Source organism: Parasteatoda tepidariorum, chromosome 5 (genome assembly GCF_043381705.1).
Source record: "Parasteatoda tepidariorum isolate YZ-2023 chromosome 5, CAS_Ptep_4.0, whole genome shotgun sequence".
NCBI classification, from domain to species: Eukaryota; Metazoa; Arthropoda; class Arachnida; order Araneae; family Theridiidae; genus Parasteatoda; species Parasteatoda tepidariorum.
In genome coordinates, this window is record NC_092208.1 from 93,145,776 (window position 1) to 93,167,578 (window position 21,803).

Consider the following 21,803-nt stretch of genomic DNA (forward strand, 5'->3'; position numbering starts at 1 on the left):
CTTCTATAAATTGAGGGTGTTCGATCGTTTAAATAGCTGCTCGCCAGATTTTATTGCATTCCTGGGGGTCGTTATTGAAACTAAATACAACTAAATAAACAACAACAACTAAAACAAATAACAACAACTACTAATAACAATAACTAAATAAAAACAACTAAATGCCATTCGCTTAGCATTGCGTCATATGTTGTTCCTACTAAATCGAAGTAGTTGTGTTTTTTTCATATTATACCCAATTAACTTTCAAAATATTCTATTGCTGGCAACAGCATTTTTATTTTTTAAGTTGTTTATTTTTATTTCTTTTAGAATTCGTTCTTTTTTTAGCGAAATGTTTTTTTGCGAATTGTTAAAAAATTAGCGAAAATTCTTTGCCGACTGTTTTCTCTATAAATGAAGAAAATAAAGTAGAAATTTAAGTGTTGTGAAAAGAATCTTATTTAGTTGTACAAAGTACTTCAGAAAAGCGCTTTCGACAAAATACTAAAATAGAGATCTACTACTCACTTCTGCCTAGCTTAATAGTATGAGATTGCCGCAGCTGAATTGAACAATCTGATAATGCTCACTCTGGTTATTGTTTCCGTTTCTAAAAGTTCATATGTTGAGCCACCTCAACTAGATTTGGCATGTGACATTTTTAGCAGCAATCATTGGTCGATTTTCTAACGTTTTATTCGGGGAGTTGTAATGAGGCTTTTTTTTGGTGCCGTGTAAGAGAAATATAATATAGATAATAACTGAATTACGTAAATAACTAAAAACTTCAATGCTGTTGAACTAGAGCCCCTGAATTAGAATTGATAGTATAGGAGCCTTATGTTGAACAATCAAAAACGAAAATCAATCTTTACCAGGAATCAAATATTAAAACATGCATTTTATTATTAATGCAAAAACTATCAAGTTTGTCAAGTGCCAAAAAGCAGAAAAATTGGCAGCTAAATTAACAGCTTTTTCATTAAAGGAGATTTTATTTATTTATTAATTCTTGAAATTAGATGTTTTATAAAGCATTTTACATAAATATTCACGTACGTCAGATCATTCAAAATAAAATATTGTTTCAGATTATTAAAATTGTTCGAAATTAAATAACAGAAATTTCGCACTTTCAGAACTTGAAAATTCAGTTTAGAAGTTTTTAAAAATTAAATTAAAGGCGTTTTTGTGGTAAGAGAGGAATATGTTCATAAAACAATAATAATCCACTGCAATAACAATAATAATACTCCATAAACACTAATTATCCACTCTCTGTTATAAAAGTAATAAATACAGTCAAACCCCGCTATAGTGAACACGGCTTATAGTGAACTCCCGGATATAGTGAACGAAATGCTCGGTCCCGTGCCTTGCTATACACGAATGTTATTTTTAGTGGATATAGTGAACAAAAAAAAGGGAGGAAGTTGGATATAATGAACTTTTTTCAGTCTTCGACTGATTCCCCTCCCCCCCATTTTCTTTGTAATAATTTTGAAGTTTCTACTTCAAAATAAATTCATATACCGATTTTTAAAACCATCTATAGAAACTACTTTTATGTGCTCGAATGGCAGGTTAGACAGGTTTAAAAAGCGGAATAACAGAAATTCAGGAAAAATTATCTGAGAGTCGGGAAGTGTTTCCATATCTGATGTTGAGGATTGCTCATCAGCTAAAGATTACTAATTTTTATTTGTACGCAAGACGAAGAGTGATGAAAAATAACACATTTTTTGCTACTACATAATATTTTTCAGTCATTTATATGAATATAATGTAATAAAAGGGAGGAGTTTGGGAACCATTAGTGAAATTGCCTGCGTGACGGATATAGTGAACTCCCGGTTATAGTGAACCGAAATTTCGGTCCCTTGAAGGTTCACTATAGCGGGGTTTGACTGTAGTTCAAATATTGCTTAGTTTTTTTTCGTAACCTTGTAATATGAAAACCAATTCAGAAGACATGGAGCTTCCAATAATTAAAAAATATTAAAAAAAATTGTATGCTTTTACAGAACAATTATCTGCGTAAAAATAAAAATTGGTTTCATTCTCTTTTTTTTCGGAGTTTGTAATTACCTTGGCCAAAGTAATTACAATGAAAAATCACAAGAATGGAAAGATATTAGAATCAAGTTACTTTTTGGACAGTTTTATGAAATATCTTGTTTGAGACAATTGAATTTTGTTCTATGTAAAAAATAATAATAATAATAATAAATAAATAAAATAAAGAAGAAAAATGTGGAGAAATACACAATATAAATATTCTGTAATACATAAAACAATATTAAAACTTATCATTTTTACCCATTAATTAAAAATAATTAAGTTTAATTCATTTAATTTTTTTAAGAAAATATTTTTACAGATTTCTTTTAAATAAAAACAGCTGTTTTAACTTAAAAGAAATTGTAATTAAACAGGGGGGGTCGTAACAGCTGTTTTTTTACTTTTTTTTAAAATTAAACGCTATTAAAAATATTTTAAAAAATATTAGTTTCAAAATAACAGATGCTGGTCTTGGAATATTTTGAAAAAGGAATATTTAGATGTGTTTATAGTTTCAAAAGGAAAGACAAAATCGATCATCGTCTTGAACAATCTCATTAAAAAAAAATTGTAAATAAAATAAAAATTGATGGATATAAATTTATAATACTACTTCGAACAAATAGTGTTCAAAAAATTTGCACAATGTTTTTTTACATATTGTTTTAAGCATCTTATTTCATTTTTATATATTTTTGATCAGAATTAAAACTTCTAGCCGACTCTATAACAATCAAATGAAAATAAACAAAACTCGTAAATAATTCTTGAAATATGTTTTTTCTCTTTTTTTTTCTTACTTTGATAAATTTCATGGTCATATTTTTTTTTTTTTAGTGACTGTGAGAGTGTGTTAGGGGCCTTTGCTTTTGCCAATCCTTTCTTTGCCTATGTGCGACTTTAATGCGTAAACATAATAAAAATATAAAAGCAATCCTTTCTTTTCTCCCATTCGGAACTACAGTCAAACCCCGCTATACTGAACACGGTTTATAGTGAACTCACGGATATAGTGAACGAACTGTTCACTTCCGTGCCTTGCTATATGTTTATAATGTTATTTTTTGTGGATATAGTGAACCAAAAAAGAGAGGAAGTTAGATATTGTGAACTTTTTTCTGTCTTCGACAGATTTCCTTTTTTTTTTTTTTTTTTTTTTTTTTTGTAAATAATTTTGAAATTTCTACTTCAAAATAAAAACATATACCGATTTTTAAAACCTCATCTATAGAATGGAATGTAGCATTTTTCTTGTTTGCTTCATTATTGAATTGGTTCAGCTTTCAAATAAACTGCAATCTTCCCGTATCTGGACAAATGCTTCGAGTCAAAGCCTAGCAAGTCTAATGTATATGCTAAACGATTTGGTGAGACTACTTTTATGTGCTCGAACAGCTGGTTAGACAAGTTTAAAAATCGGAATATCAGAAATTCTGAAAAAATTATCGGAGAGTCGGGAAGTGTTTCCATATCTGATGTTGAGGAAAGATTACTAAATTTTTTTGTACGCAAGACGAAGAGTAATAAAAAAATAAAAGTTAACGCATTTTTTGTTACTATGTATTATTTTTCAGTCATTTCATTTTATGGGTCATTTATTTAAATAATGTGTAATAAAAGGGAAGAGTTTGGAGTTAAAATTGTTTGGGGGACGGTAATAGTGAAGTCCCGGTTATAGTGAACCAAAATTTCGGTCCCTTGAAAGTTTACTATAGCGGGGCTTAAATAACTGTGATTAAAGGTAATAAAATTAAGGTCAATCCTGTCTTTGGTTATGTGCTGTTATAATGCGAAAAGTTAAACAACTATACGTAATGGTAATAAAAGGTGGTATAAACTATATCTGATTCGAAAACAAAAAAAGAAAAGAGATAAATGAATCGAATAAAATACAGAAAAAAAGGCGAACTAGTTTCAGAAAACTTAAAATGAACGCTGCCCTATTAAATAAAAAAAAGTTGAACCAGTTTTTAAAGTTGCTTTACGTACAGTTAAATTGTGGAAATAAAAATAAAAAGAATTTTTCTTAAAATCAAAAAAAAATTTTATGCGAAAATTACCTACAATTTAATAGCAAAACAAAATAATTTGTTACTTACCAAAAGGAAGAACTAAAGAAAGAAAGATTTTTGATGAGATAATAAACTCGCTTACTCAAAACTACAATTCATAATTTTGCATAGTCCTGTCATGTCTTATATTCAATATTTTGCATTCATCGTCCCCTCCGTCTGCAAAATTGCACTCGTCCTCTGAGGTGGGACGTGTGCAGAAAGGTGAAAAAGCTAAAAAATTCAGAGGAAATGTGTGCAAAAGTCATTTCCATTGGTTGGAAAATCGAGCTTTGCACCAATCAGATTAAATTATTCTATAATCTAGCGGCATTAATCTCTCTTTCCCCTCCTCTACTCTTAATGTAAACGTGATAAAGGAAGGATTTAATTGCAACATCATCCTGTTTCGTTATCTTTCTTTTCAATGACTGATGATTAAAAAAAAAATAATAATAACTGAGTTGCATCACCCCAAATGTTTATAATATACAATACAAACATTACATCTTCTAATAGTGATAAGAAAATGGAAAATATTTACGTTACAAAATATTTTACATTTACATGACATACGCAAGGCTAAATAAAATATCGCTATATATAATTATATCTTTAAATCTAGATCTAAAAATAATCACTCGCCATGTGGCGAGTCAAAAAAGAAAATTGGCGACTTAAGTTAAATGGACAACAGCTCACCTTTTCTCCATCATTTTTTAAAAAATTGTTAAGTACGTCAATGCAGAAAAAGACTCTATGACTCTGAAAAGACTCTGCAGAAAAAGAGAAGAAAAGAAAAAATATTCATTTCTTGTGTGAAACCCGTTATTTCATAGAATAACTAGGTATTTCATGAAATAACTAGACCAGTCAGTTAAAGTACATAAAATTAATGAATTCTACAATTTAATTAGGTTATCTATAGAATAACGATTACTTGATCGTTAAAGTATGAAATACGGCACTCGGAAAGTTCAACAACTTTTAGTCAGATACGATCGGCTTAGAGCTGTTTTGTTTGCTGATATTTTGTTTAAATAAAGCTCATTAAAGAAGGAAATGTAAAATAAAATTTTTATTCGATTTGGGGCCTCCTCTGATGTGGATCCCGGGGCAACTGCCCCTGCTTTAGTCAGGCTCTGCCCACGATGTTTGTTTACGCCTAATCTGGATAATAGAAATTATACAGAGCAACAGTTTATCTTAATATAGGTAAAAAGACAGCATCATATTAACACCTTCAGTTGAAATTCCGAAAATAACGTATGTAAATAAAACAGTAAAAAGAAAATTTGCGAAAATTACTTTTGCACCGTAAAAGTTTTCCTTTACAAATTTCTTACTTAAGTATTCCCCGTATGCACATACCGGCTAGCTGTGTGTTGCTTTAAGTACTAAATTAAAAATAAATACAGCTTACAATAAAAAACGATTCAGCTAATCAGTGAGCTTGAGCAAAAATCACTGATTTTAATTGTTTGTGGTCACCAAACTATTTTTATTTTGACATAACATTGTTTTGTTGTTTTATATTTTGCTGTAATTTATAGATACGTAAACTTTATCTTTGAAAAATAATCTTCAATTGTCAGCTTTCAAAATTTCTTAGAATGTTTCTCTTGAATCATGCAGTTCAATAGATTCTTTTTCATTATTAGGACTATACTCTTCAGTAATTTAATTTCAAAATATTTTGTAATGGGCCCAGAAAATTTGGTGGGCCTTGGGCCTGAGTTTGTCTTGATCGGTCCCTGTGCACATATATGCGACTACACATTGAAGTGTACATCAGTGTTGACAATTTATGATATCTCGCAGAGAAGATTTGTAGTATAAATAAGAAAGTTATTCAAGATGTCCACTCACCCCTGCTACCGGTATTATGGTGATTGATGCTGTTTTAATCGGTAATAAATGTACAAATATAGGTATTATATTAGTATAGTTGATGCCTATAAAAATTGCATCAATACTGGGAAATGTAGATACTGTGAAAAGGATGAAAACCGAGTGATTGTGTCAAATTTCGATTATCCTATTGAATCGGTCTCGAGCAACCGCCGAATCATGTGAAATGATTCTGGATGCATTTAATCCTTATTTTGATGGGAAAAACTACTATAACCACACTTATTACTTTTGATCTGATGACCAGATGTTCACATTCTAGGATGCTCAATGCAGTTGATTCGGTAACATAACCTTAAATAGGTTGGCTTAAGTTCAGACAACAAAAAAAAGCACTTTTCTAAATAAATTTGGCTTTTATTTCGACGGATTTGGATTCTCAAAATTATGGGCGTTTAGTTGCCCATATTTTGACAATCCTAATCTGATTTAAAAGCGACGTATCAACTTTAAACTGCTGAAAAAGTCGATTTTAACGGTTGAACAGTTTAACGGGGACCAATACCGCACACCCACTGTCGCTACGTAGACACATCCAAGTGGTCACCCACCCGCACACTGACCGCAGACAGTGATGCTTGACTTCGGTGATCTGCTGGGAGTCGTGTTTTTGCGAACAATCCACTGCGGGACCTGAGGGAAATAGAGGAATTCCACCTCTCGTCTAAGGTTCATCGAGAACACACACTCAGCGTTGATCCTTCTAAGCCAGAATGACATCTCTGAGATTTCTGAACAGCTGATTCCTCAACCGAGAAGAGGAAGTAAAAATCTAAAAAGCCATCACTGAATCTGCGTCATTGATTCGCAGCCTGCTCTTCCTAATCTACCAACGAATTCTCAAATAACTCAGACTACCCCGACACGGTCGAGTCTGCTCCAGAGCTCCCAAAAAGTTTAAAGTTATTTTTAAGGGGTATAATTTTGACTTCAAGACGGAAGATCTGGGAGATATCTTGCAATGGAAAGGATTTGACTGCATAAAATTAGTCCCATTCTGGAGAAGGATCGGCCAATCTCACGAAACTCCATCCTACGTGCCTATTTTCCTAGTCATCTTGGAAAATCTGAGACATCAACAATATCACCGCTGCAGGGATGGTCACCGGCAAATGTAATGTTTCTGGTGTCAGCTGTTCAGCGCAACCACGAATCACGATGCGCCGAACGCCCCAACCTTCTACATTTGCAGCAAGGACCAGTGAAGAGCTTTGCTGCAACCGCTGCCAATTTCACTGGATATGAATTCAGGAAGAAGTTACCGAGGAGAAAGCATAATCCCCCCCGTTCTGCAAGACTTACACGGACTTTAAAAGATCTGAAGTCACTGTTCAACGATTCTGAAGTAGTTGAGATCATTAGATCTCTTCTCCATTCTACATCAGGTCCCGCAGTGGACTGATCGTTAAGACACGGTTCCCAGCAGATCACCGAAGTCAAGCATCACTGTCTGCGGTCAGTGTGCGGGTGGGTCACCCACTTGGATCAGTCTGCGTAGGGACCGAGGATGCGCGATATGGGTCCTCGTTAAACTGTTCTACCGTAAAGTGCTCGACTTCGCGTGCAGGTCGTTGGGCTACCGAAGCAGGGGTGCCATCCCCTCTGCAGAGGATCAAAATTGTGATGGCATGTCTTCGGATCATCCTCAGGGATGTTTCCCAGACCGTCGCCAATAGCCCATTGTGCAGCTCTAGTGCGACGTAAATGAACTACAACAACATTCTGCATCAGAAATCAGGTTGGAATATCGTCGGACTGCGTATCAGCTGTTTGCCTTCGGGTATACAGATCATGGAGAAAATCAGCACAATTTTAGCTCCATCTTTTTAGGTACCAGTGTACCTTTGGCCAGGTACACATGACATCTATGCTTAGTTTCCGCAGTACTTTCTTTCTCAATCATTTCTGCCCATCAAGCCATTATGGGATAGTGTTGGAATTCTTAGATAGACTGGGATAACCATAGTCTCAAACTACGGTTTAAAAAAAATCAAATTTTTTTTCTCGAATTGGCTGAATACCTTCACTGTATCTTTGGGACTATGGATTTTGACTTCTGTAACCAGTTCTCATGGCATAGCAGTTAAATGAGATATTCAATTTACTACACTTAAAAGTAATGGGATCATTTATTAATATTGGTGCATAAGATTATGGTTCAAGAGCAATACCAGTTTTTGTTCTGTAATTAAACTCGCGTGTGCTTCTTGTTTATAACACTGAGAAATTTTCCTTCGTGGAGCACTTTTTGATGGAACTAACCCGCATCTGCCTTACATAAAGAGGAAAACCACAAGAGGATCCGTCTACCACTGAGGATATTTTATGTCAGCACTGTGGTCGGTGCGAGCCAGGTATGGAATTCTAATCGATCAGCCATCGCTGAGATTCGAACCCGGTTCATTTCATTGGAAGGTGAACGCTCTACCCCCTGAGCCACTACAACTGAACATACCATTTTTTCGACGGATTCGGACTCCCGACCCCCATAGTTTGGTCAGGAGAGTGATCCAAAGTTTGGACCCCATATTTTAACAGGATGCCATACTACAGCAAACTTTTAACCGCAAATCTACTTCCACCTCTATTAACCAAAGAAAAAGTGAGTTCCGTCAAACCTAGAAGTAATAGTCATGGATAAAATATCAAAATGGAAACAAATTATTGGAAGTGAACTTCTCTATTGCGTGTGCCTAAAAGTTATCTCCGCATAATTTATTTTCATTTGGATATTTTAAATTTTATTTTCAGTATTTGAAATTTCATGGCTTACTCTAGGTTTGTCTGAACTCAAGTTTTCATCAAATTCGTTATGGAAGTGAAAGAGAATTTAAAACGAAAAGTTTCCCCCGTCGTATGGCGTCCTCTTAAGCGAACTGAAAAATGTTGACACTCAATTATAAAATTCGTTTATCCAAAGATGACCTTATTAAAATTCTCAGGAACTATTCAACTGATTTCGCGTCCCGCAGTGGACTGATCGTTAAGACACGGTTCCCAGCAGATCACCGAAGTCAAGCATCACTGGTTGCAGTCAGTGTGCGGGTGGGTGACCACTTGGATCAGTCTGTGTAGGGACAGAGGGTGTGCGGTATTGGTCCTCGTTAAACTGTTCTACCGTAAAGTGCTCGACTTCGCGTGCAGGTCGTTGGGCTACCGAAGCAGGGGTGCCATCCCCTCTGCAGAGGATCAAAATTGTGATGGCTTGTCTTCGGATCATCCTCAGGGATGTTTCCCAGACCGTCGCCAATAGCCCATTGTGCAGCTCTAGTGCGACGTAAATTAACTACAACAACAACTGATTTCGCTCAAATTTTGTCATGTAAAATTACGTTTTTAAAAATGATGTAAAAAAATTGTACACCTTACAAATCAATTTTTTGACTGTTATTAAATAGAATAATGAATTTTTCGATTATCATTGAATAAAATAATAAATATTTACTAAAAGTCATTTTTTTTTTGCATAGATAAATTGATTTTATAATTGGGAGCAAACATTTTTCACTTTGCTCAAATGTTCCCGAGATATGCCGGAAGAAGCAAATAATAAAATTAACTTTAAGAGTGGAAGAATTATTAATTAGGAAGTTAATAATTATTAATTAATTATACTTAATAATTATTAAGTGGAAGAGTTAAGAATTATTATGGATCACTTTCCTAGATTGCGGCAACTCCTCTATTTTGGGGGTCAGGAATCCAAATCGGTCGGAAAAAAAGGGCAATCAGAGAATTACGTACTTTATCTGCTTTCTCAGAGAAAGTACGTTAATTTTCTGATTTCGTAACTTAAAATATCGCTTGCACTAATTAATTAGCACCCCTTCGAACCATTAAGATAGGTCCTAGAAAGTTAAGATCTAATTAAAAGCTATTCAGGGTAATCCGTTTTTTAATTTTTTTTTCTTGCCCGTGCACTACTGTATTTAGTCATCGGGGAAGGTTTAAAAAATTCTAATGAAGTTTAGGGAGAATTATCAAGGGTCAAGTTTTGTATACTAAATTTGCATTTAAAAAAGCATAATTGCAAATTAATACGCATACACATTTTTTATTTAAATATGTTCACGATCCATAAAGCCAGTTTTTCAACAGGTTTAAAATATTTTTTATTTGTTAAAATTCTTCTAAATTCTATCTGCCTGTTTGAAAAGGTATTATCTTAAATATGGATTCAACAACTCTTCTTACAGAATCGGTCTTGTAGTTAAGTGTTAATTATATTTTGTAATCGGAGCTAATTTCTTCAACAACAAAAATTTTATAAAATAATCTAAAATATGCGTTTTACAAAAGAGCATATTATCACAAGTTCCGATGAAGCTAAAGTTAGTAGTCGAAGCTGTAGTTAGTGACAGGGCTGCCGATTACTTCGGCCTTTTGCAAAATACTCTGACAGCTAAAATCCCAAAGATTTCAAAAAGTATCTTCTAAAGCAAAAAGCTTCACGAAAGAGAGTTGGAATGAAACAGCATTGCTTACGAACTTTTAGTGATCAGCGCTATCTTTTGGAAGCAGCTGTTCAGGTATAGATACGAGACTGGTTTGGTTATATGTGAGAAGTCGTCGGGTTCATGATAAAATTTTCATATTAAACATACAAAAATTTAATTCAGTTACAAAATTCATTAGGCAAAAACAATTTTTAGAAATATAAATGATCCAAAAATAAGCAATACTACATATTGTCTTTACAATTTTTTTTCCTTTTAAAAGTTGCATGACAATCTTAGCTCAAAATCTTCAAAAGTGACCCATAGCTGTCAGAAATTCTCCCGTAAAGGTTTTCCATGTTCTTTTTTGGAAAAGCAGGAATATATATTCAGATTTTTTCGAGTTATCATTGACACGAAAATATTAATTTTTCCTAAAGTAAACAAACTTAGATGGTTGGCATAAGGAACCTTTGATGGCACACTCTTCAGGCTTTTAGCAATTATTTTGACTTAAGAAATCGTAATAATTGGCATTTCTTCAGAGTTTTACCGATTAATGGTTGTGCTTTTCAGGGAAAGGGACATAAAAAAGTATTATTGAAGCCACTAATAATTAATATAACATTATATGTGCAAGGATAACAGGGTTCCACAAAATGGATAATATTGTTTCATTAAACTTGCAACTCTTCTCAAGTGAGAAGAACACACATTAAGAATGGCAAACAAATGTTTAAGTGAGGAAAAACAAAAACATCAAATTGTGATGAACTAGGCCTGAAATCATTAAAATCAGTTTGATTGCATGATTAAACTCTAAAGTGTTTTTAATAATTGCCTTTAAACTCCTCTGTATGCTTATACAATCAAATGAGTTCATTTTTTTAGGTTTTGCTTTCAATAATTGTTTTCTTTCATTCTCATTACTGAGTGCGAATTTTTAAATTTATTTTGAGTAGGATTCTGCAACATAAAATAAATGTATACAACACATCATGTTGCTGTGGAAGATTAAAACTAGCATAGATAATAGACATTAGTGGTTTTGAGGGTAAATATTATACTTCTCTTTCGGGCTTTCTGCTAGATACTTTTAATAATAACAAACACACGTTACTAATTTAAAATAACAAAAACGTCAACTTCAAAAAAGAAATTTTTTTTTTAATTGAAATGCTTTTTATTTTATTCTAATATTATGGGCAATATTCTCGCATTTTGTTGGGAGAAAAAAGTCACTATTTCTTTTTTCGCATATCACATTAAAAAATAATAATAAAAAAAAATTGTGAAATCCGTAGCTATAGCTGCCGAAATAAAAGATCCAACGGCGAAATCACGCGAATTTGACTCTTCAAAAAGGGGTTAATAAATGCGTGTTTTCATTGTGAGATTTAGTTGTTGTAATAAGTAATATCGTATTAAAAATATTGGATTTTAAAAACTATGTGAAAATCATCAGTAATAAATGCATAAAAAAGTAGAATTCAGCAGAAAAGAAAACTAAATCCCCCCCCCCACTCAGATGCGGTAAGGCATCTTTTGAATATAATTCTAAAGAAAAGATAAAATCTTACGAAAATTTCTGCAGAAAAGAAAACCAAAATGTTTTACTTCACAAAGGAAAAATCTTTCTGCAAAAATTCGGTATTGTTCTGCTACTATGTCGCCACGATTCTGCCATGGGTATTCAAAATAACTGAATTGTTTTTTGTTGTTGTTTAAACTTAATGTAAAAAAAGAAAAGACGCTAGTTTTAAAGAACACAAGATATGTGTCTTTTATTAACAAATAAAATTTACACATTGTATAAAATGAGGATTGTATGACTTTTTATTTTACAAATGAATTCAATATTAGAATAATTGTCAGGAAGATGATAAAAGCAATTGTTGAACAGTTTGTAAATTAAATGCAAATATTAAAATTTCACAGTAGTGGAGTTCTTTCAGTTGGAGATGCAGGAACCTCAACAATGATAGTTGTATACTGCAAATAAAATATATTTCATTTAAAAACAACTTGACAAAAGTGAAAAAATAGTGAATTGGTGAATTATTACCAAAGTATAGACATTAAGAAGAAAAAAAAGCTTATAAAGGACTATCAAATTAAAACAGTACATTTTATAAACCTTGATCTTTTTTTCTCCAATTATTGCCAAAATTGACATTTATGTTCTGTACTGTTTGAAAATTAATTATGGACAGTTATTTTTCGAATTATTATCACCAATAATGGTTCGACAGCCGAGGGTGGGCCTTAGCCTTCTTAAGATTTTTCCAGGATAACCTTTTTCCTGCTAGCGTTTTCTAGTTTTAAGACCAAAAGGTATTTTTCTATGCCATCTATTCATCTCTAATTCGGCCTGCCTCTTTTTCGTGTGCCAATTGGTTTGGCATTAAAAACTCTTTTTGTGGTACAGTCTTCATCCATTCTGATAACGTGGCCTGCCCATTTTTTTTCTTTTTCGTTTAATGAAGTTAATAATTTTCCAATACTCTAGGCCAGGGATAGGCAAATTTTTCTGGCCGTGGGCCAAAAATCAAAAAAAAAAAAGTTTGGTGGGCCAATTAAATATTTCTAAAATAAAAAAAATAAAATTAAAAAAAAACAAAAAAAAAACGATGCAATTTAAATTTTTAATGAGATGAATGAAATTGCGATTTCATTTTTAAAAGTTCCTTACATTGAGGTTCGAAGTGAGATGTACTTATTTTAAGGAAGGAGGATAAATGTTTGTCAGTTAGTCTAATTCTGAAATGATTTTTTCTAAGGTTCATAATTGAAAACGCTTGTTCACATATATAAGATGAAGCAAAAATAGCACTGATTTTCTGGGCATGCGATATTAAATTTGGGAAACTAGCTTTCGGTAATGATTTGTAAAACTCACACATTGGCACATTTAGAAACAACTGCTTCAGATGATTGTTAGATTGCAACTCAATTAATTCAAGCTGCAGATCCGACCTCACTGTTTCACAATTTACGTTGAAAGGCATGGTAAAAATATCTAACTCTGTTTTAATAGCACTGAAATCTTGAAATCTGCGTTCAAACTCAAAATGGAGTTTTTTCAAGCAATCTTCGTAACTCTTAAGCTTTTCCTTATTTACTGAGGGTATTGAATTTAACCTCGAGAAATGAGACAGGAAAATTACAAAGAACTTGTGACTGAGTTATTACGTACTTATCATCTTTTGGGGTGCAATATGAGCATTAAAATTCACTTCCTTCAATCACATTTGGAATACCTCCCAGACAATTTAGGAAAAATGAGTAACGAGCAAGGTGAAAGATTCCACCAGGATATAAAGGAGATGGAACGCAGATATCAAGGACGGTGGGATGTTAACATGATGGCCGATTACTGTTGGTGTTTAAAAAGAGACAGTGATATGGACCATAAACGAAAAACCCGAAAAAGAAGCATCTTGACTTCAAGAAAAACACAAAAGTTATCATAATATTGTAAATGAACAGCATTATTGTGTTTAGTTAATAGTAACTACAGTTGCAACTGTATGCATTATACTGCATTTTGTTAATTTTTTAATCTTCATTTGTAAAAAATCCTTACATGTTACATAAAATTTAGTTTGCATTTTGGAATGACATCATCAATGCTGATATAAATCAATTAAAATTTTACAAACAAGAAAAAAAATAATTTTTGAAGATAATTCACAGAAAAATGAAAAATTCGTTCGTTAGAGCTTAAAATGCTCTGTCTGCCACACGTGAAGCACAATTCACCTACATTAGATTCCGTATTGTCTGCTCCTTGAGAAAGACAAACGCTTGTTGGCGCCATTCTACAGCTATTCTATGAAGAACATCTGCTTTCAAAAAGTTACTAATTGAAAAGCTGTCTGAAGCTATTTCCATCAATTTATGTTTTGTAAAACGAAAATAGAGAAAGCAAAAAGGTCATCTGAATTTATTGAAAAAGGAAAAAAAAAGCTAGCTTTAAACAAAGTAGACGAATATGTATAATGTATATTTGCGACGGATCGGCAAGTTAAAATTCTATCCGCGAGCCGTTTAAAACCTTCCGGCGAGCCACAGTTGGCCCGCGGGCCGTAGTTTACCCAGCCCTGCTCTAGGCTTAAAGGTTAAAAATAGATTTGTTTTAAAGAAATACGTAGGTTAAAAGGTGTATAATAAAATAATTTTTTTTAAAGATAATTAAATTAAATAAACATATCTTTTTCATTATTTCTAATTCTTACATAAACAGAATTTCAATTTTTAGCGTATTGGATGATACTTTTATACAGTGTAACTTCAGATTTTTGTCCTGAAGCATAACTTGAATCTAATTTCTTACTTTCTTTCATGACTTTTCTTTGTAATTGAAAATGCTTACAAACGAGAAGCAACTTATGTTTTCATGTACATAATCAATCGTTTTTAAAGGCATGCAAACAGGAAAAAAAAATTACTTTGTTATGAAATAAAATTGCATCAAATATTGTAAACCATAATGGACATGGCTGAATGGGTCTTAAGAGTTATAGTTGCACAATGTATAGAAATAGTTAAAATTTACTAGGAAAATAAAATTTTTCAGGCAACAAATCATGCATAATACATGAAATTTATGCAAAAGCCTCACAATAGCACAAACTTCCGGAAAAAAAGAGGAACTGGGATGATAAAGGAATAAATGTTCCAATAATTTAAATATTAATTTTGTGAACAATACAAAGTTTTTAATTAATGGAAGTCTCCAAATCAAAACCTTGAGATTTACAGTTCTACGCAAATTAATAGTAAAAAAAAAAAAAAAAACATGCCTATGAAAACATCAAAACCAGTTTGATTGCATGATGAAATTCGGAGGTATTTTTAATAATCTAATAATCTTTGATATTATCACTACTGCCTCCTCAACAGTAAGTTAGATGTCAATAGCGTTCGCGATTTTTCCTTGTTTAAATATTACTTTAGAGAGTTATGAACTTCTTAAACTTTACTCTTGACAAAAATTCGATAAAAAAAATACATTAAGGGTGGTGAATACAAAACACCTAATGTTTCCTATTTTATCTTAAAACACATGCTAAAAATAAAAACAAAAATATTAAACAAAAAAGTAAATACAATTAAAAGAAAAACAGATTTCGTTAATAGCAGCTGTTAGGTAGGCGCTAAACAAGTTAATATACAAGCAATCCATATTAGTACATCAACATCTATCATGCTAGGTGCTTTTCATAACACACAAATTGCTTCAATTATGTGCAGAAATGATTAGTTGATTTCATAATTAGTAAAAGCAAGCTCATTAGTAATTCATACAGTGATGTCAAAAACTTCATAGGTATTCATTTGCAGTTAAAAATCAAAATTTCCTTAAGTTTTGTTGTATCAATTAAAAATCTTCAATAAAAGTAAGAATAAAATAGAGAATTTTTTTAGAAATCAATGTTTAATTTATATTAAGATTTAAATAATTGTGCGATATAAAATACGTTATTTTAAGAGCATATTTCTCTTTTCAAAAAAAGTAAGTATACTCTCTATTTTTTTTAAAAATTTTTAAAATATGAATACTTGCAATATTTTTCTTTTTCTGTCTAATGAATTAGATATAAGAATTATAAGTAAGAAATATGTACAGGGCTCTTGAAAATAACTGTTCTTAAGAGGTTGTTATCATGTGAGAGAATGGCAAATTCTGCTTAACCTGCATAAGTAACTTAGAAAATAAACCAATTAAGACTCCAGAAGTTTCAAACGGTGAAAAATGGTTTTCACTGTATTAAAATGCATCAAAGTAAGGCATGATTACTAGGTACTAAGGCATGAACACTAGGGAAGAAATTCAGAAAAAATTTCTTTGCATTTTGAATAAAAGTTTTTTAGCATTTGAAACTTCATGGTTTACTTGGCACATCTGAGTTTAGTTTAATTAATGTCGGTAAAACAGGATTTGCTATGAATAGTTTTTTTGCATGGTATAACACCCTCTTAATGTACACTTTTAAAATCCTTATCAAAAATGAAGAATAAGAAAGTAAACATTGCAAGACATAAAGGATTCCAAATTATTAAAGCAAAAAAAAAAAAAAAAAAAAAAAAAAAAAAAAAAAAAAAAAAAAAAAAAAAAAAAANAAAAAAAAAAAAAAAAAAAAAAGCTAAAATCTTTTGAATCAACCGCGATGTGGATAACATCGCAAATAGTTTGATTGCGTCTTGAAACTTGGAGGTATTTCTAATAATAGCTTTTAAAACACTTCTGTTTACTTCAAAAATAAATAGCACACCTGCTTCTTCTTCACTTAAATGTTCATCTGTGATTCATAATATACATATGCTCTTTTTTTTAAATTTCATTTCTGACAAAGATTATGAAACTATAAACTAAAGTCAGTCATTACATATTACCTGTACATATTATTGATAAATTTGTTCAATTAATTTTTAAAAAAATTAATGAAATAAAATTAAGGTGAACATTATTGACATTCTTATAAAAAAAATTAACCTTAGTGATATTAGTAATAAACAAAATAAAGTTTTTAATTTTTACTTTCTGTACAGTTTGTAAAAAAAAAAAAAAAAAAAAAAAAAAAAAANAAAAAAGAAAAATAAAAAAAAAAAAAAAAAAAAAGGGAAGATAATATAAGAGATTTTTATTAATTTAATAAAACTAAACAAAATTAGTATTGGTCACTTTTTTGTGCTAAATTAAACTTTTATGAGGGCATTTTATAGCTTTTGAGGTGAGTATTTGGTAAACAATTTATAGAATTAAATTTATTTAAGAAGAATTAGTTTCCAAACACAAAAAAGTGATAAAAAAAAAGTATGTTTGAAAAGATAACTGCAAAATTTCCAAAGCAGTTGACATTCCTGCAAGTTGTTATTTTTTTTCTGTGCAGTGTGTGTATATATATTTGATTCTGCACACCTAGAGGTTACTTTGTTTTGTTCTCTGATTGGTTGGCAAGAAATCCAAATGTGAGATATTCAATGAATTTGAGCTCCATTCGGCAACAGCAGCGAATCACAGAGAAGAGTGATTTCAGTCCCAATGAAACCAACACCTGCCGAGTGCATTTCTCAGTTAGTAAAATAAAATTACTTTAATAGGGGGGAAAGCAGGATATTCGATGAAACTTTCGGCCTTCCAGATTACATACCATATCAGTACCCTCGGTATCGTCTGGAGTCTCGATTACCTGTTGCTTACCATAGGTGGGGGAGGAGATATCTGAAGGAATAATGATAGATTTTTTTCCTAACATCGTTTAATAATACACATATAAACAGATATCGGAAGGAATAAAACTATACGGCAAGAAAATACTTTGGTGCCCAAAATCAAGGTAATTTCAGAAATCAAGGTTCATATTCAAATAAGCTTATACAATATTATTTATATGTTTGAAAGAAAGAAAAAAACAATCAGAATATTGAATACAGGAAATCCGCTACATTACTGGTTATCAAATTCATAACTAATTCCTAGAACTTTTCATGATTTAACGAAGGTACGATTTTCTCATACAAAAACAGAATGATAAATTTAAAAAGCATTATAATAGCATTCATTAAAATGATAGGTATAACCAAAACTGTTATTCTCTGCATCTTCATATTTATTGATTTTAAACTTAAAAATCAGAGTAAAGAAAGAGTTGAAGATATAAAATATCTGAAAAAATAATATCTGAGAAAATATTTTTCTTTTCTTTTTTTCTGAAGAATTATATTCTAAAAATACTTTTCTTATTCATCAGAAAGGAAAGAAATACTCCTGATTTTTTCTGTTCACATTTTAGAATTAAAAAAAATTTGCAAATGACTGGTTTGCTTCAGCTAAAATTTTAGATTGATAAAATAAAAAAAAAAAATAATTATAATTCTGAAACGACAGAAGTTTAAAAGATAATTCACTCTAGAAATGATGTTTTTCCTTTCATTTTTTTTGAAAGAACACACTAATTTTTAAAAAAACAGATAAAAACATTTTATATTTTAATAAAATATGCCAGTGAGTGGGAATTTTGATACTAATTCAGATATTCGGAGCACCATTAAACAGGAAGGGGGAAATTCCGGTTCAAAAATAAGATTTTTCGGCAACCTAAATTTATGACTTTCCATGATTTTTTTTTTAAACAAAAATAGTTAAAATCATGACATTTCATGACTAATTTAGTTCAATATCGAAATTCATGACTTTCCAGGTGCGCGGATACCTTGTGAATAAGAAAAAAGCTACCAGAAATCAGAATTCATTTTCAGATGAAGGAAGGAAAAAAAAAAAAAAAAANTTATAAGTCATGGTACGAATTCAAATGAAGAGAAAGAGAAGAAAACTTTCAGAATACAAGAAAAAATTTTCAGAAATCATAGTTCATATTCAAATAAAAAGAGAAATTTTCAGAATATTATTTAAAAAAAAACAAACTTTTAGAATATTGTAAAATTTATTTTCGTAGGCAATAGAGTCTGAAAAAAATAACTACTATACCTGGAATCATAATTAGAAATTAAGTTTTAACATTTCTGTAGATGTAACACGGTGAAATTATCTCAATTTTGGCCATCAGTGTATACACATATTTATTTTCAAAAATCTCTTAAAATGATCTTTTAAAAGTCACCAAATTAGTTCAGGTTGTAAACTGCAACTTTTCAAATAATAATCATCCACTTTTTTCAAAATGAGTTCATAAATGTAAGTTTAGTTATTTTTTTAAATACTCAAATGAAAATCTAACAAATGAAAATTCATAGAAATTACAAGAAAAACTTGATTTGAGAGCATAAAATTTAGTCAAGTTTAAGTTATTATTGATCGAGAAATTAGTTTTAATTTCTTATTTCTTTTAATTTACTTCATTGATTAGTTTTAAATTTCACATTTCTTACAATCTACTTTACAGATAATGAGTGTCTAAATGTTTTTTTATGAACGCAATGTGCTTAAAAATTAGTTTTGTATTTAAAATGAACTTAAAAATATAACACTCAGTGAAGAAAATAGATAAGGTATATTAATATTTTGATAAACAATTGAAGAGTAATTTATCACATTCTAAGCTGGTACTATTTAGAGCTCGAGTCACCCAAACACTTTTTAGTCAAATCGAATTTTTTTTTAATAGGCTTAAATAGAACAAGATTAAACTACTCTATGGCATTAAGATCGAAAAACAAATTTAAAAAATGTGAAATAATATTCTATACTGCAAATTATTGATTAAATTTGTTAAAGAATATTTGGTAAACTCTTATTAGAAATTTAAAATTTAGAAATTCCAAAAACACTTTTGAATTAATGACTTACTTTGTGAAGTTCAAAATATTTGGTATTATTAAAATTAATAAAACATACATAATTAAAAAAGGCTTATAAAAATAAAATTTTAAAAAGCATGCATTTAATAGTAATAACTATATGAATTACAAAGCACTAAATAGGATAAAAAAAATTCTTTTAGATAAAATTTTTTATAGAATGCAACAAAGTTAATACTTCACATTTTGGTTTAACCATTTTAGTTATTATTTTGTTATACTATTAAAAATTCTTGCAATAGTTCAATACTAAGAAAAATATACTATAAATACAGACATTAACAATCACTATTTGTAACCGATTGCAATACACAACGTGAAACAATGTACACATACATGTTAGAGCACTAAATAATTAAAACTATACAAGGATTTTTTCTTATGAAATACTTCTTTTTACGATTAATATTATTGGAGTTCTAAATAAATTTAGTGGTCTTCTGCTGTACATCCTGGATGCAAAATACCTTTGGTGATTCTCAAAACTATTTTTTTAAACATACATTCGTAGATAATCTATAAAAACTGCTATGTAAAACTTGTGAAAAAATAATCAGTAATCCTGAAGAAATATTTTTACAATGAATTTCCTACGTTACATTTTTCAATAGATATAAAAATGTTTATTATTTAAAACTTTCGAATAATATAATTGAAATTTCAATCAATATAATTAACAAACACGCAGAAGAATTAAAAAAAATTTCAATACTTTTACAATAATTTTAAATCTTGCAAAATTTTATACAAATTAATAAATGCATGAATATTTCAATATACATGATAAAAGATTTAACACTATTGCATTTTGCAAATTCTTTCTATATTTTATGTATATATAATAATAAAACAGAACTGAAATCGCAATGACTAACATTTTTTAAGCTAAAGCAGTTAGAAAAATTAATAGCACAAATTCAAGCTTCTATGCAATACATTTTAAGAAATAAAAATTTTACCTTTTCTTTGTTACTTCGCATCCAACACATGACTATCATGGCACAAATCCAAATAAAGCATCCTAAGCCGATCATTCCAAATATTAAAGAGAATGCTATAGTTTTGGGAAGATTTATTTTTGTATGAAACAAACCAGCTAGGTTTTCAGTTAATTCGATTCTCTGAAAATAGAAATTTTTCTTTTGATATTTATAAATATACAAATGTGTGTAACATATTCTACTTTAAAATAATTTTATATACCTAATTCATCCTAAATAAAATTTTTCTTTTGAGAGTCAGTTGTACTAATTTATAGCTGTTACATATGAAATTATCTTCTAGCATAAAAATTTAATTTTTAATCACATTAATTGATGGGATTTTGGTGGATGGAAAATATACAACATTTATGAGGTCAAACACTGCTCTCATTGGCATGCTTGATACTCTGATGCAATTTTGGAAATTATTAGTAGTTAAACATAACTCACCAGTTCAGCCCAAAACACTGGAAAGAGAACATCAGGAACGTTTGAAACTTGACTGAAATAAATATCCATTAAAATATAGATTAATAACAAAAGTAAAATTATACAATCATTTGATGAAAGTTGGGTGAAAGAAATATTCACCAACATCAACAAAAATTTATTAAGCTGAAAACATATTAAAACATAACAAATTTTCAACAAGCAGGCAAACTTTCTCTATTTTTTTTTAATACAGTGAAATTTTGGTCAATGTTTCCCCAGTTTAAGTGAAGGAGCAAAAATGAAATATTTTATAACTAAAGGATAATGTTAAGTTGGGGATCCATTGAAAAAGAAATTTGCTTGCTCTTAAAAAGGAAAAGAGAAATAGCCATTTATAATGCGTATTAACAAACATCACATGTTCTAAGTGCTTTTAAACACGCTAAAAAAAAGTGTGGGAATTTATCATTATTTTTTTTAAGAAACACACTTGCTGACAAGAGTAAAAAAAATTTTTTTAGTGAGAGCCTCTCTCAAAACATGTTCTTTTATAGTTCCATTTCACAAATGTTTTATTTCTTTATGAGTACAATTAGATTTTAAGGTACATTTATTTAATGGAA

The 21,803-nt window shown here is 30.3% G+C and overlaps 1 protein-coding gene and 1 long non-coding RNA gene across 14 annotated transcripts in view; both read right to left on the bottom strand.

The window, feature by feature from the left end:
* The window catches only part of LOC107446523 (uncharacterized), a 7,058-nt gene extending 2,599 nt beyond the window's left edge, over positions 1 to 4,459 (bottom strand). The window contains exon 1 of the long non-coding RNA XR_001584399.3: positions 4,143 to 4,459. This is a non-coding gene — a long non-coding RNA (uncharacterized lncRNA). The remainder of the gene's footprint in view (positions 1 to 4,142) is intronic.
* A 7,739-nt stretch (positions 4,460 to 12,198) lies between these two features.
* The window catches only part of LOC107446520 (scavenger receptor class B member 1), a 66,691-nt gene continuing 57,086 nt past the window's right edge, over positions 12,199 to 21,803 (bottom strand). For 4 of the 13 annotated variants that reach the window (XM_071180805.1, XM_071180803.1, XM_071180804.1 and 1 more), the window contains exons 13-15: positions 21,199 to 21,250; positions 20,725 to 20,886; positions 12,199 to 12,433 (exon numbers count right to left, since the gene is read on the bottom strand). In XM_071180805.1, coding sequence (XP_071036906.1) covers positions 12,374 to 12,433; positions 20,725 to 20,886; positions 21,199 to 21,250 — 274 coding nt within the window. In that variant the 3' untranslated portion in view covers positions 12,199 to 12,373. Of the gene's footprint in view, positions 12,434 to 17,366; positions 17,670 to 20,724; positions 20,887 to 21,198; positions 21,251 to 21,803 lie in introns of all 13 variants that reach the window. The other 9 variants (XM_071180802.1, XM_016061196.3, XM_016061195.3 and 6 more) reach the window with 4 other exon arrangements.